The 13,260-nt window shown below is 34.9% G+C and overlaps 1 protein-coding gene across 2 annotated transcripts in view; it reads right to left on the reverse strand.

The window, feature by feature from the left end:
• Positions 1 to 1,864: 1,864 nt before the first annotated feature.
• Ythdf (YTH domain-containing family protein) overlaps positions 1,865 to 13,260 on the reverse strand; it is a 30,379-nt gene continuing 18,983 nt past the window's right edge. For both annotated transcript variants that reach the window (XM_089235942.1, XM_089235940.1), the window contains exons 5-6: positions 7,047 to 7,086; positions 1,865 to 4,251 (exon numbers count right to left, since the gene is read on the reverse strand). In XM_089235942.1, coding sequence (XP_089092068.1) covers positions 7,084 to 7,086 — 3 coding nt within the window. In that variant the 3' untranslated portion in view covers positions 1,865 to 4,251; positions 7,047 to 7,083. The remainder of the gene's footprint in view (positions 4,252 to 7,046; positions 7,087 to 13,260) is intronic.

A 13,260-nucleotide genomic window follows, 5' to 3' on the forward strand; every position in this document is an offset into this window, starting at 1 on the left:
CGTCGATATTCTCGGCTCGACTGCGACACTTTTGACGAGGTTTGGGGCTACGACGCACATTTTGAGAATCAAAGACAAAGCACTCGAGATATAGTAGTAACATTCAAAGATGCTCTGACCGGGCATCACTCTTATTGGTGCCCAATAGCGAATATATTAACCGTTTCACCGCCTTAAAATTTTACAAATCGTTTTCGAGAAGTATTGGGCAGGGCTGTATAGTTAGGCACTATAAAAGTTTGGAAAAGAAACGGATTTTTACAAAACTCGGAAACCCCCCTCTCCCCCCCCCCCGCCAATAAGCCTATTGGTTACATTTTCAAGCTTTATAAAAGAACTTTTGTACAACTCTCATACTGTAATGTCTGCATATGGGGGGGGGGGGGGGAATGTTAAACACACCACACCCCCCCCCCCCAAGATTATAGTGTTATTTTGCAGGAAAAAAACTTAAACCACCCCCTCCAGAAAATGTTCAGCTTACGTCTATGAATGTCGGCCTTAGGCAGAATAAACGAATTATTGAAAGTTCTGTTACACCATCGCTCGCCCCCCCCCCCCAACGCAATCTAACCCATAGGATCCTGTTATGCGCGTAGCTTCTACCGCCCCGGGAGGGGGGGGGTCTTAACGTCCACGTTGGGAATCGCTGTTATACCGTGGCCAAAACAGGTCTCTAAACAAAACACTGCATAAAAGGAATTCTAGTTCATATACGTGTAAACTGACTTTTATTAATTCCGTATACAAGAGGAGACACATGGGAAAATTTTTCAAATTAACATGGAGGTACGTTTCAAAGCAGAATTTACTAACGCTGGCGCGTCGCAAAACAATCTCGAGACGAATTTTAAGAAAACAAGGAAAATTAACTTTTCTATAATAGAAAAACACACTAATGGGAAGTAATGCGCAGAACATTTGTAGTCAGCTGAGGGCTCGTTGCAAAACATTCTGCTTTAGGAAGAGCTAACACTGGGGTTACCACCTTTTTCATCCACAACCCAAAATCAGCAATACGATCAACTTTGCGACCTATTGGTATATTTCAAATTTTTTTAATATTTCCGAAATCATTTTAACCAAAGTTCATAGCTTCTTCACAGATGGGGCGACAGGGTCCCCTAAATTAATGAAATTTTCACTTCTGAAAATACTTTGCTCATGCATCAATTTCAGTTTTCCATCAATACTCGAATCACTCCATTAATTAGGGAAATGTTTTTCATTAATTCTGAATTGTCATGTTCTAATTTTTATCAATGGTAAGGCCGAAATACATTCCACTGATGTGGCAATTCGCGTCACGTCAGCGTAGTGTGTCAACAGCTCTGCCCTAGCTGGTGTGTGTCGGCCTTTAATGTTTCTGGTCCCAGCTTAGATCACCGAAATCGTTAAAATGCCACTGAAACAAGTAAAGCAACAAATGAATCTAAAATCAGATTGTCAGTGGATTCGCACGACCCATCTCAGGAGCTCCTGCGACTCACGGGCTAAAAAAAGTTCTGAGCTAATACGATTTATAATTACAGATTATTAAATACGTACTTTTACTTTCAGTGAACTAACATCTTCGTTTGATATATCCCACACATACAGAATAAGAGCAGCATGTGAATTCATATATTTGCATTTAATTTCGGATTTTCCCTTTTTCGTAGGAAACGAAAATTGGAAATTTCCTTGAATGTACTATTTCACCTTTTCATTCTATTCGTTTTTCTTTTCTCCTTAAGTAGCATGCTGTTCAATATCCAAACATAAAATCTTTTCTCCTCGACACACAGAAACATTCAAATCAACTGCATAGCAAAATTTATATCATCAAACTGGTCAAAATTCACAAACAAAATGAGACAAAAGACACTGCTAATCAAAGTTTATTTTTTTTGTTTTTGTTTTCCATAATACCATCAGTCTTTTTAATTTAACCCACAATTATTTTTTTAAAACTAAACACCACTTATATCAAATCTGCGAAACAAAGAGGCTAAAGATGGAAAAAAAAGTGTCACACTCCTATACACACGCACATTCCCATTCTGTCGAACAAACGAACCAAAATAATTGATTTTATAACTTCAATATTTCCCTTCTTTATAGACTGCAGTTTGACCAACAACTAAAAGACATTTTTTTTTTTACTTCCAACCAGAAAAATGCATAAAATTTACTACACTAAATTGATTTTTTTTATATGGAAATCAAATAGAAATAGATACGTTCTCTATTACATAGGATGCCTCGCGTAAAAAGTGGTACAGGCAAAAAGGCATCTTCCTCTCTAAGAAGTTTTTGTTTTTTTTAAAGACCAGCAAAGGAAACGCTGAGAAAACACACATTTTTTTTTTAATACTAACATTTTTTTTTCCTTGGTTTCGCAATTTTTTTTTCCAACAATATATTTGCATTTATACATACACATATACACCATTATGCATTTTAAAAAAAATGCAATTTTTTTTCTTTATATATACCAAGCTAAATTCAACTGAAGACAGTGAAAAAAATTAGATGAGGGAGGAAAAAAATAAAGAAATATATTTTGTGTAATACTACAGGAGAGAAAAATGCATTAACACGAACAGGCTGAAGAACTAAGGGGGAAATAAACTCAAAACCTGAAGATTTATTGCCAGCATGCACAAATATATATACCAGGTGTTTCTTAAAGATGCGTAACAGATTAGAGCACAAAGCTCGAGAAATTATTTTAAAAATCAACCATTATTTGGAAAGAAATTAGTTTTTCCCCACAAAAAAAAAAACCCAAATAAGCTCCACAACAATAAAGCACATAAAAATCCCTGAAATACATTACTCCTTTTTTTTAATAACACTCAGTGAAATGGGAAAAAGGGGCGGCGAGAATGTCTTCTTATAATAGACACATTTAGAACACTTATGCGCTAGTGACAAGATTAAATCTCATTAAATGTTCTTCCCTCTCATATTTTATTTTTTTGGAATTAGTATTTTGTTCGTGATGAAACGAAAGAATTGGAAATTATAAATAGGCACTTATTAAACCCTATCGTCATGCCCACACCCACACACAAACGACTCAATTGCACTTTTTTTTTCTTTTATCCTAACATCAACTTAGAAAATAAAACAACAAATAATGACTTTATGAAAAAAAAATTAAAAAAAAATCAGTGAATAAATAATCGATCATCGATATCGCAGTCCTTTAAATGCAGACATCATTTGCATTTTAACAGACGTGAATGAATTAAATTTCTTTCAGCAAAACACTGGTTTTTTTTTTGAAGATGCAGGTTCATACCGTGTGGCGGTTCTCGATCGCAGTCTTCTTTTAACTTTTTTCTTCTTAAATCTGAGAACGTCCAATTTTTTTAGGAGGAATAAACAAAAGATGTAGTCAATTCAACATAAAAAAAATTGGAATAAAACAGAATGCAAGTTTTTCTAAGCCATTGCTGCATTCGAAATCCTTTGTCCAAACAACATTGGACGGCCAAAATTACTTTATTCACGTTTTTTTTTTTGTTCTGTTCAAACTGGAGACCGCCAACACTTCATTTAAAAAGTAACAGTTGATTATTCATTTTATTTCCTGTCTATATTAGCGAAGCCTTTTTTTTTTTTTCAAAGTTTGGGAGTAAAACAGGTCCACAATGAAGTCCGCTCACTTTAAGCCATTACAGCACCGAGAAGTTACTTTTCCTTGCTTTTTTTTTTGTTAAATAAAAAACGCTTATGAAACGTTTATGTTGATTTTTGTGTTTTCTTCTTTTTAAATGTATCATTCCAAATGACAGACATCGATAAGAAATTGAAAAAGGACCAAATTGAAATGAGCAGACCGCACAAGTGGCTTAAACAGAACACTGTTGTCGTCTTGTATTTGATTTGAATCCGATTTGTAGTAATCCAAAAACATCACATCACTTCTGATTCAGTTGATATATATTGTGGCATAATTTTCACTAATCTTTTTTTCGTTATTCCATATTGTGTGTGGTGTGTACGCAGAATTTCTGATTATCACTTTATTCGATGAGGGGAAGAAAAACCATTAGAATAGGAAGAGGGAATAAAAAACTGATGGTATGCACAGAAGCGTCAGAGATACTAGTGCCAATTAGTAAACGACGAACTACAATTTTTTTCCGATAAAGCTGTGATTTCTACGCATCGTCATCATGAAGGAAACAAATATATGGCGGAGGAACCAGTCATCTTTACATAGTGCAGAGAAATTGATAATTTTCATCCGTTTTAGGCCTAAAGGGAAAGAAAAAAACATCAATTCATATTCAATTTTTCTAGAGGGGGGAAAAAACTAATTATATTCCTTTGCAAAAGAAAGAATTGCATAATAAACTAAGCCATGAAAATACAAATTTTGATTTCAGCATAGCTATGAACTTTTTGCTCGTAATCTCAAAATTAACCATTGACAGATTGCTTTACTGCACATAGAAAATGCAAGTTATGTAGGTAAAAAAAAAAAAAAAGGAAATGTTGGTTGCAACATGATGCAAGTGGAAAAACTAAGAATGAGATGTGGGTGTATGTACTCAGGGTACCTTGTTCTCCACAGGACTGCTACTACTACACACGGCTGCAATATAGTGTTGCATCAAAAATCGATGTAAACTACTTTCACCATAACATAGCTGCTAACTTTATAAAATGAGAATTACGGAGATTTTCAACCGAATTCTGCACAAAATAAATATAAAAGATTTCTGGAAAATGTGGGGATTATTCATTAACAAAAGTAAAACTGAAGGAATTTTTTTTTCTTTTGAAAAAATGTGACATCATGCAAGCCATCATTAATTAGCACCCAGTAGGTCAAATTACCCTTGTCATTACTACTTTCAAATCAAATCATGGTAACAAAAAATTAGCCATCTGGCACGAAACAGGAAAGTTATCTCGCCAATTTCAGATTTCAAAAGGCTAAATTGATATATATGCTGGCAGTTCAGCAAAAAAAATTTTTCCCCCAAAAATTAAATATTTGCGATTTGATGTAATGGTGACAATTTACATCATGCTTGTGACATCATTTTGGGAATTAAAAATGGAAGTCTTTTTTTCCAGGTTAATTCTTTGGAAATAATCCCCCCCCCCTAACTTTAAAAAAAAAAAAAATGGGGATTTTACAAAATCTCAATCCAAATTTGAGGTAAAAGATTTTTTTGGGAGATGGAGTAGAAATTCAGGAGGTTAAAACTTCTTGTCGTAAAGAATGCAAATAATAAGTTAATAATACAGGGTTCCTAGCACAATCTGCTTGATTATTTCCTAGACCAAAACGCCTGATGGAAAAAATAATTCCAAATGTAAACCAGTTTCCCTAATTTTTTTATTCCACTGCCCTTCTTTAAAAAAAAACCTATGAACTGAAGCCAACCCATACGCTTGCCCTCCTATACTATACTAAAGCCAAAGCTTCTGTCAAACTGGACCCTTCCATCCCACCCTGCATGGGGGGGGGGGGGGGGGGAAAAGACAATGCTCACTTTGGCCCCCCAGTTTTGCAAAGCCAATCCACATTATTCCTCTGACCATTTCACATGAGCGTGCACACACACACACAGTACATCATATCTTTAAATGTGAAGTAATTTACAATACAAAAACATTTTCATCTACAGATGAATTGAAAAAAAAACAGAACCAATACAGCAAAAATTGATAAAACACATGTCTAATCCTCTTTTGCATTGAGTTGATTAGCTCAAAACCAGGGCTTGGCAAATCCCGGGAGCCATGGCGACTACAAAAAAAAAAAGGGGGTGACCAAGTTGATCAAAAAAGTTGCAACATTAGTTATGACTTTCCTTTCGCAGGATTCACAATAAAATCTGTTTGATCATTTCTCTGACTATAACTGAAAGAAATTCAAAATCTTCGCCTTCCAAATTTGTTTTTTGTTAGAATTTTTCTGCTACACAGAATTTTTCAGACTTTTATCAAATATTTGCATATTTCACATCTTTCCTGACTATTCATCACTGGGAACCTGTTTGATTTGCCAAGCCCCACTGACAAGTTTCACAATATTAGCATAATCCAGATCAGCGGTTCTCAAACTTTCTGAGATTGCGACTCCATTAAATTAAAATTAAGACAATATAATCAATAAAAATCAGTTGCTATATTAACCATAAAATATGCAGCCTTACATATATGCAGAGTCCTTTAGGCATTCATTACTGCAGTCAATTTTGAAGAGAAAAAAATTCAGAAGTCTCCACACATAAGCTGAGGTGGTTCTTTCCATTTTATATTTTGAATTGGCCGATAGATGTCCCCATTAACAACTCTTTGTTGCAGAGCATGTGTATCTGTGATTTCGTGAATTTGTAAAGCACATTTTGCTTGAATTTCTTTCTCTTTTAAGTTTTCAATCCAAGTTTTTCTCTTACTATAGTTCAAATCACAAAGAAGGTAGTTATATATTTGAATGTCATATTACTTCAATACTTATATTTTATGGGCGATTTTTAAGGCTCTACACCTGTGTTTCTCAACCACCGGGCCCTGACCTCATTCATACCAGTCCACGAGTTATTAGCGTTTCATTTTCCGTTGTTTTTGATCTGGCCGGTGACTCAAAAATTAATGAAACCGGGCCGCTAGCTCGAAAAGGTTGAGAACCACTGCTCTATACAATCCTCTTCAAGGTCCTGTATAAACAGCACAATTAAAGATAGATTTTTTTGGTTTTCTATTGCCATCAACTAAGAAAAAAATTAGCAGCTCGAGAAAAAAAATAAAAATATATAGCATTTAGAAAAAAACAAGTAGGTTTTCATATAAACCCTATTTATATGATTATTAACTAGCACAATAACTAATTAGAAAATATTAGCTAATTTGTGCGGACACTCCAGTCCAGAAGATGTGTTACTGTATAAACTCTTACACTGTGGTAGGATTGATGTCACAGCCAACAATTCAGGAAACACTAATCAAGATACACGGTAATACAAGTTAAAAGATGAATAAAATTTATGTATAAATTGGAAAATATATGTACAACTGGTACAGAAACTAATTACCTAGGTATATTTAGTTCCTCAGCCAAGAAGTTTTTCTTTACTATAATGGGATAGAAAGGAATTTAGTGTATATCAGTTATAAATATCTGAACAAATATATCACACCTTAAGCATTTGAGAAATTAAAAAACAATAAGTCAAGAAATTTTATTAAATCTGACCAAAATAATATTCACTCATCTTAAATTGAAATTATTATTTCAATCTACCGTAAAACCCCTCTTAACAGACACTCTTCTTTTATGGCCAAAGAACAATTTTTCAATGTATAAAAAACAACATTCTGCTGTAAAGCATGTCAACATGCACAGTTACTCATACCAAAAAAATTTCAACATAAATCTTACTCAAAAAATAGAGATCCTGTTGATTCATTCACCACAAAAAAATACAGATAATCCAACAAAAATCAATTGAAATAGTACGTTACAGGATGTCCAGTCTAAAGGTATCCAAAAGCGATGACTTATGTCGAGAGAACACAAGCTTTTGATTATGAAAATGATACATCACCACTAGGGAATTATGCCCAGTTTTCTTATGCGTGCACACTGTCGACAACTGCTTTAATAGCGCTGCTTTGAACTCATCTTTAAATTTTAGGTTATATCAAAAGCCAAATAAATGATTTTCCACAGAAACCTATGGGGAAATATAATTTTGGCTAATGAACGTGATTCTGGAATAAACTATCTTCGTAAGGCAGAAGTATCACTGTATCAATATGTATTTTACTACATATTCAAAATCACTTCCATGACTAACCCAAATCTTTGACCTTTTTTTGAAGTCCTACTATAGATGATTTCCTCCTCTATTATTGGAAAATCCCTAATTAATATTCGGTAGATTACTAAAACTTTCAAAATATCATTTTTTACATTTTTTTCAGATACAATCTCTGATCATTGTTGAATGTACCAAAAAAGAATTCTGAAATTTGCTGCGACTTCACCTTTATGACAGAATTCATGATTATACATCTTAAAATCTGTTTCCCAACTGGAAGCAGCTGAAGTTGGTATTTTCTCAGACACACCTTTTTGATATTTCTTGACTTGAATTCACTCGTGGCTACAAGTGACAGGTGGCATCCAAATAATTGACCCTTCTGTTAAACCACTGTTTTTTCCCTTCAATGTTAATTAGCCTCAATATGTTTCTTACACAGAAGTCTTGACACATCTGCCCATTCGGCCATGGAGGCTTCCAATGCACAAGGGTGGTGGAGGTGGGGGCACATGATGGCAAGATTAGGCCCTAATAATTTTCTAGAATAAATATAAAAATTAATAGGCAGGTACTCCTAACGAAATAGAAGACCCCAAAACATCACTTTGCTTGGGAAGGGAGCATGACTTTCCTAAACCAATGACGACCCTGTTCCTATATCATCAGTTTTGCATACCAATGAGAAAATTTTAACCCATCAAAACTATGGTTATTGTCAATCACTAATTACTCTTCTCAGTTTCTTTGTCCTCCAACAGAAAACCAGATTTATGCAGAAGGAATTATTTTTTTTCCCCCCACTATAGCTATAATTTGACAATTTTTTTTTCAAATGACACTACCAGATAGGGTGAAAGAACAATTCAATATTACAAATGTAAGATTTTTTTTTTTTTCCTTTCAAGATATGGGGTTTTTCGAGAAGTTTTCAGATAAAGAGATTCTACTACCAGGTTCTTACACTTTAAGTCATGAGCACTGTCTGTGGAAGGGCTTGCGAGTACCAAACAGTGGTTGATGTACATTTCAATGGCACATAGGGTCATTCATGTATTATGTCAGCAGACTTTTAGCCACCCTACCACCCTTGTCAGCAAAACTGATCCCCCCCCCCCATCAGCAAAATTTTGCCAGCTCTGCCCATCTCTTCTTGCATATTGGGATTAGAGGCGTAAAGAGGCGCCCCCACGACGATCAAAAATTAATTTTTTGATGCAAAAAATATCAAACAGAAATATTTGTTTCCGTTGTCATAGTGAATGTTAATTTCAACGCGATTTGAAACCAATAACTTCAAATTTCTCTTTAAGAAACTTATTGTTCCCCCCCCCCCCCCGAGCCTTTTGTGCTCCTTCCAAAGGTTGATCCTGCATACTTCCCTGATTGGGATTGCCTTTCAAGAATATACATAGTGAGTCCAACCACCACTGTCTGACATACCGTAGTGAACTTTGCTATGAATGCAAAGGGATCATTTTTCATATAAAACACAAGCTAAAAATATAGTGTGTGCAGCTAAGTTTTGAGCATTAATTAATGGAATGGTATAGATTTCGTTTGCTAGTTGATGCAAGTATTCTTCATCATGGCTTTTCTAAATTCCACAGATGTTAATCAGTTGATGTCAAGATGGTTGCTTGAAAACAACCACTTGAGTAATTTGGGGCAATTCTTCCCTATATAGCAGGGGTGGCCAATTTCTTTGTTCGAGAGAAACAGCATGCACAATGGGAGAGAACTCAGGCATATAAGCCGCACCCAGTATGATTTCTTGCTATGGCATCAGAAGCCACAAACATTTTGATGGGATTTATTAACTAATTAACTATATAAAAACACTTAAATACTAAAATAATTATTAATGAAGTGTTAACTGAACACTTAATTTTTTAGAAAAGAGTATATGTTCTCTGATAGTCAGTGAAATCAGCTCAGAAGGAAATGTATAAATAGCTGTAGTATGAACCAACGCTGGAGCTTGGGGAGAGACTGCCCAGAGTGGCAAAAATCCAAGTTATGGCACTGTCATGGGCGAACCAGACTCAAATCTTTGTCTCCACACCCACCTCTCAGAGCTGATGGTGGGATTACAGACAATAGTAAACAGTTCAGGAAAAGGTGTATTAATTTACGTCAGTAAATAAGACTGGCCTGATTCCGGCTCCTTGCTGGATAAAATTTTTCCAGAGTTTTTGTCGAAGTCTGGAAATTCACTTCAGAAGTCCACAAAACTGAACATGAGAAAAATTTTGGAGTTGACACACCTGATTTTTGATCTTGAGCTGGAGTTTTTTAGCCCTTCAGCTGATATGTCAACTGCTTGCAGCTCAGCCATTTTTTTTTCTTTGTCTCTCATATTTTTTTCAACTTTATATAAGAGGAAAATTTTCTTGCCGAGATTACCATCAGTGACCTCTGATGATTACGCAAAAAAATCTACTGCAGTAACTCTTACAGCCCCAAAGCAGAATATTTAGCACTGTTCTGCGAAGAGTCCTCGGCTAACTGGAAATGTTCTGCGGTAAAAATCTCTATTCAGGTAATAGTATTTTTTGCACTTTTTCTTAAAATTCTTCCAAATTGTTCTGCAATAGCGGTAATTGTTCTGCGGCGTACGTCACAGATTTTGGCACATTCTGCTTTGAGGTCTTACAGTAGGTTTTTGAAATCAATCGTGCGACCTGTCAATCGAAACTAATATCAAAAACATAAGTTTTTCATTTTGTCGCAGACCTCCCAAAATTACCTTGCCAGCTAGCAGTTGGCCACCCCAGCCATACAGCTATCAATGCAATTTCATGCAATCATTGTGGATGTGTGTGTCTAGTCTTGACTATAGCCCAAGGTAGGCCTATACCACCTGAGGTCGTTTTTCAGGGAGTAGTAAATACATACACAAAAAAAATATACAAACTAAAAATATCAAGAATTTCATTTTTATAAAGGTTGATTGATGACAATCATAATTCAACCCCCCCCCCCCGATGCTGATGAAATACTAGGATGACCCCCCCCCCCATGTTAAAATTGCAATATCAGGCAGCAGGGCATAGTTGATACTTGCGACTTTAAAAAGGTTGAATATATATAATTACAAAAAGAGCATACTCATGATTTTCTAACATGTGCTCCAAACTTAAAAATTGTCATACTTATTTTTAAACAGACTTTTTATTTGTTTTGTCAATCAATTGATCCTTTACAAATATAAAACTGGATACAAGCAGCATCGTATACCGGCTAGATTCCTGCTTGTCCATTAAAGAAAACATAAGCAGAAGCAGAGGTGCAAACGCCCCTCATCCATTTCGGAACAGCAAACTTTCATTTTTAGAAGAGAAATTTTGAAAATAGAGCAGAACTAAAAACTAACTATATCTGCAATATAAGGAGTAATTTTTCTGTGAAATGCCGAAAGTTTTACCAAAAATGGTTGGAATGAATAATTCTAAATAAATTTCCTTCAGAAATTTAAGTCCATTTAAATTTTTTCTAAAGTATCTTATAAAAATTAATAAGACCAATAAAAATTATATATTAGACTCTTCAAATTAAACACCATGAATACTGAAAACCTAGGCAGCAAGAATTTCTGCCTCTTGAACACCAAAATCTTATTCATCTTCATATAGCAAAAAAAAAAAAAAAATGTGCAGAATATAATAAAGGTTTCCATAAAAAAAAGTTGGCTTTACACAGAATTTAAAGAAATTATTAAATTTAAAAGTGAAATGCAAAAAATGAGAAAAATATAAATCTTATTTCCTTAAACAATTTCTCAAAATAATAGCATGTTAATAGATTTTTAAAAAAAAATTGTTTTCTCAGCCTGAAGACACAATATTTTCTATACAAATCACGAGTTGCTTTTAGAAGTTCAGCATCTCAATGACAATTTCAATAAGATTCAGATTTTAATTTTGATTCCTTTAAAAAAAAAAGGCAATTCCAGTGCAATTATGAATGCTTAGCTGTTTTATCTCACATTAATCACAATAATGCTGTATTAATCCCTTTACACCATGCTCAAAGATATGCCCAGTGTCACTAACATAGCTAACTGAAAAGACAGAATAAATAAAAGGACACTGTGATGAATTTAAGGAACAACTTCCTATGACACTGACAGACATCACAGCAACTGCTCAATATTGCAGCTACCAATAGTGGTGCAGGCTTTCCACCATTGATGTAGTGCTGCGAAGCACCCCTCCTGGGGTAAAAACCTTGAGTTTCGGGAATGGATTGTAGAGATTTGTGCTTGTCTAGTTATGTTCGATCACCTCTTAACGTATTTGCCACGAGCTTTAAAACACCATTACGTACCAGAGATGCCACTGTACTTTAATTTACCTGGGTCTCGAGACCCAGGGTACGCAAAAAACCTGGGTCCTTTCAAGTGAAAAAGTGGGTCCTTCTCAAAAAAAATTATCTTGGAAAAAAATATGCCCCCTTCCCCATTATTCACTGGTATGAATTTATTGTCTACTAAAAAGAAAAGCTTGCAAAGAAGCCCATTAATGAGAATTTAACATATGGAATGTAGCACATGTAACAAATCTAAACTAAATATACAGTTGATCAGGCTTATAACGTTCCCATTCAGAATATTTTTCCACTTAGTACAACTGATTTTCACATGGTCCCAACTCTAAATAATTCTAAAGATTTCCCGTTTGGAGGGTTTTTCCTGCTTACAACTTTTTTTATGACAGTTTGTTGAAAAACGTTATAAGCAGGATCCACTGTAATTAAAACACATTTACTAATAGATTGATTTATTGTTTCCCTTCCGATTGATTTTTCATTTCTTTAAAAAAATCTTAGCTCTTTCAATAATATTTTCTAATTTAAATTTAAAAAGCAAATGAGATTGTCTCTCTCTCTCTCTCAGTACACACTCTCTCAGATGCTTATCTTTCGATTATCTCTATTTATACGAGCAAGGATTTCATACCAATCCTTGTGAAGCGATTTCCTGGTAGAATTTTATTTTCTCTCCCTGTAGGTCCATCACTCTGATCTGTTGACATTTAACTGCCACATATTTTCACACCTGAATATGGAAGCTATGTCAAATTTGTGTAGGTGAAACTCAAGTGTGAGTGAGTGCAGCATTATCGTGTTTTGTGTTCAGTAAGTGGTGCCATACTTTCTCAAATGGGGCAAGCACACATTTTGGCACCCCCTCTGTTCCAGAGCCCGGGGGGAACTAGACCCGCCTGCTCTTCCCCCCACCCTAGTTGCAGCCCTGAATCTATCCTCCAAAATTGACTTTGCATGGATTGGAAATTTAATGTATACATATTTGTGTTGCAGGTCTGTGTGATTTTTGTGGCGTCCAGAGCTTTTTTCAAAGCTCAACTCAAAATTGGAAACCTTAGAAAATCATATTTTTAGCCAATTACCATTGCACAATCGCGTGTTCTAAACACGGATTTTCACCAAAGGAGCCGTTCAAGTATTACATCATCATCGATGG

The sequence above is a fragment of the Pholcus phalangioides genome, unplaced genomic scaffold (assembly GCF_987345545.1).
Source record: "Pholcus phalangioides strain wild (caught in Gottingen) unplaced genomic scaffold, Ppha-v1.0 ptg000009l_1, whole genome shotgun sequence".
Classification (NCBI taxonomy): Eukaryota; Metazoa; Arthropoda; class Arachnida; order Araneae; family Pholcidae; genus Pholcus; species Pholcus phalangioides.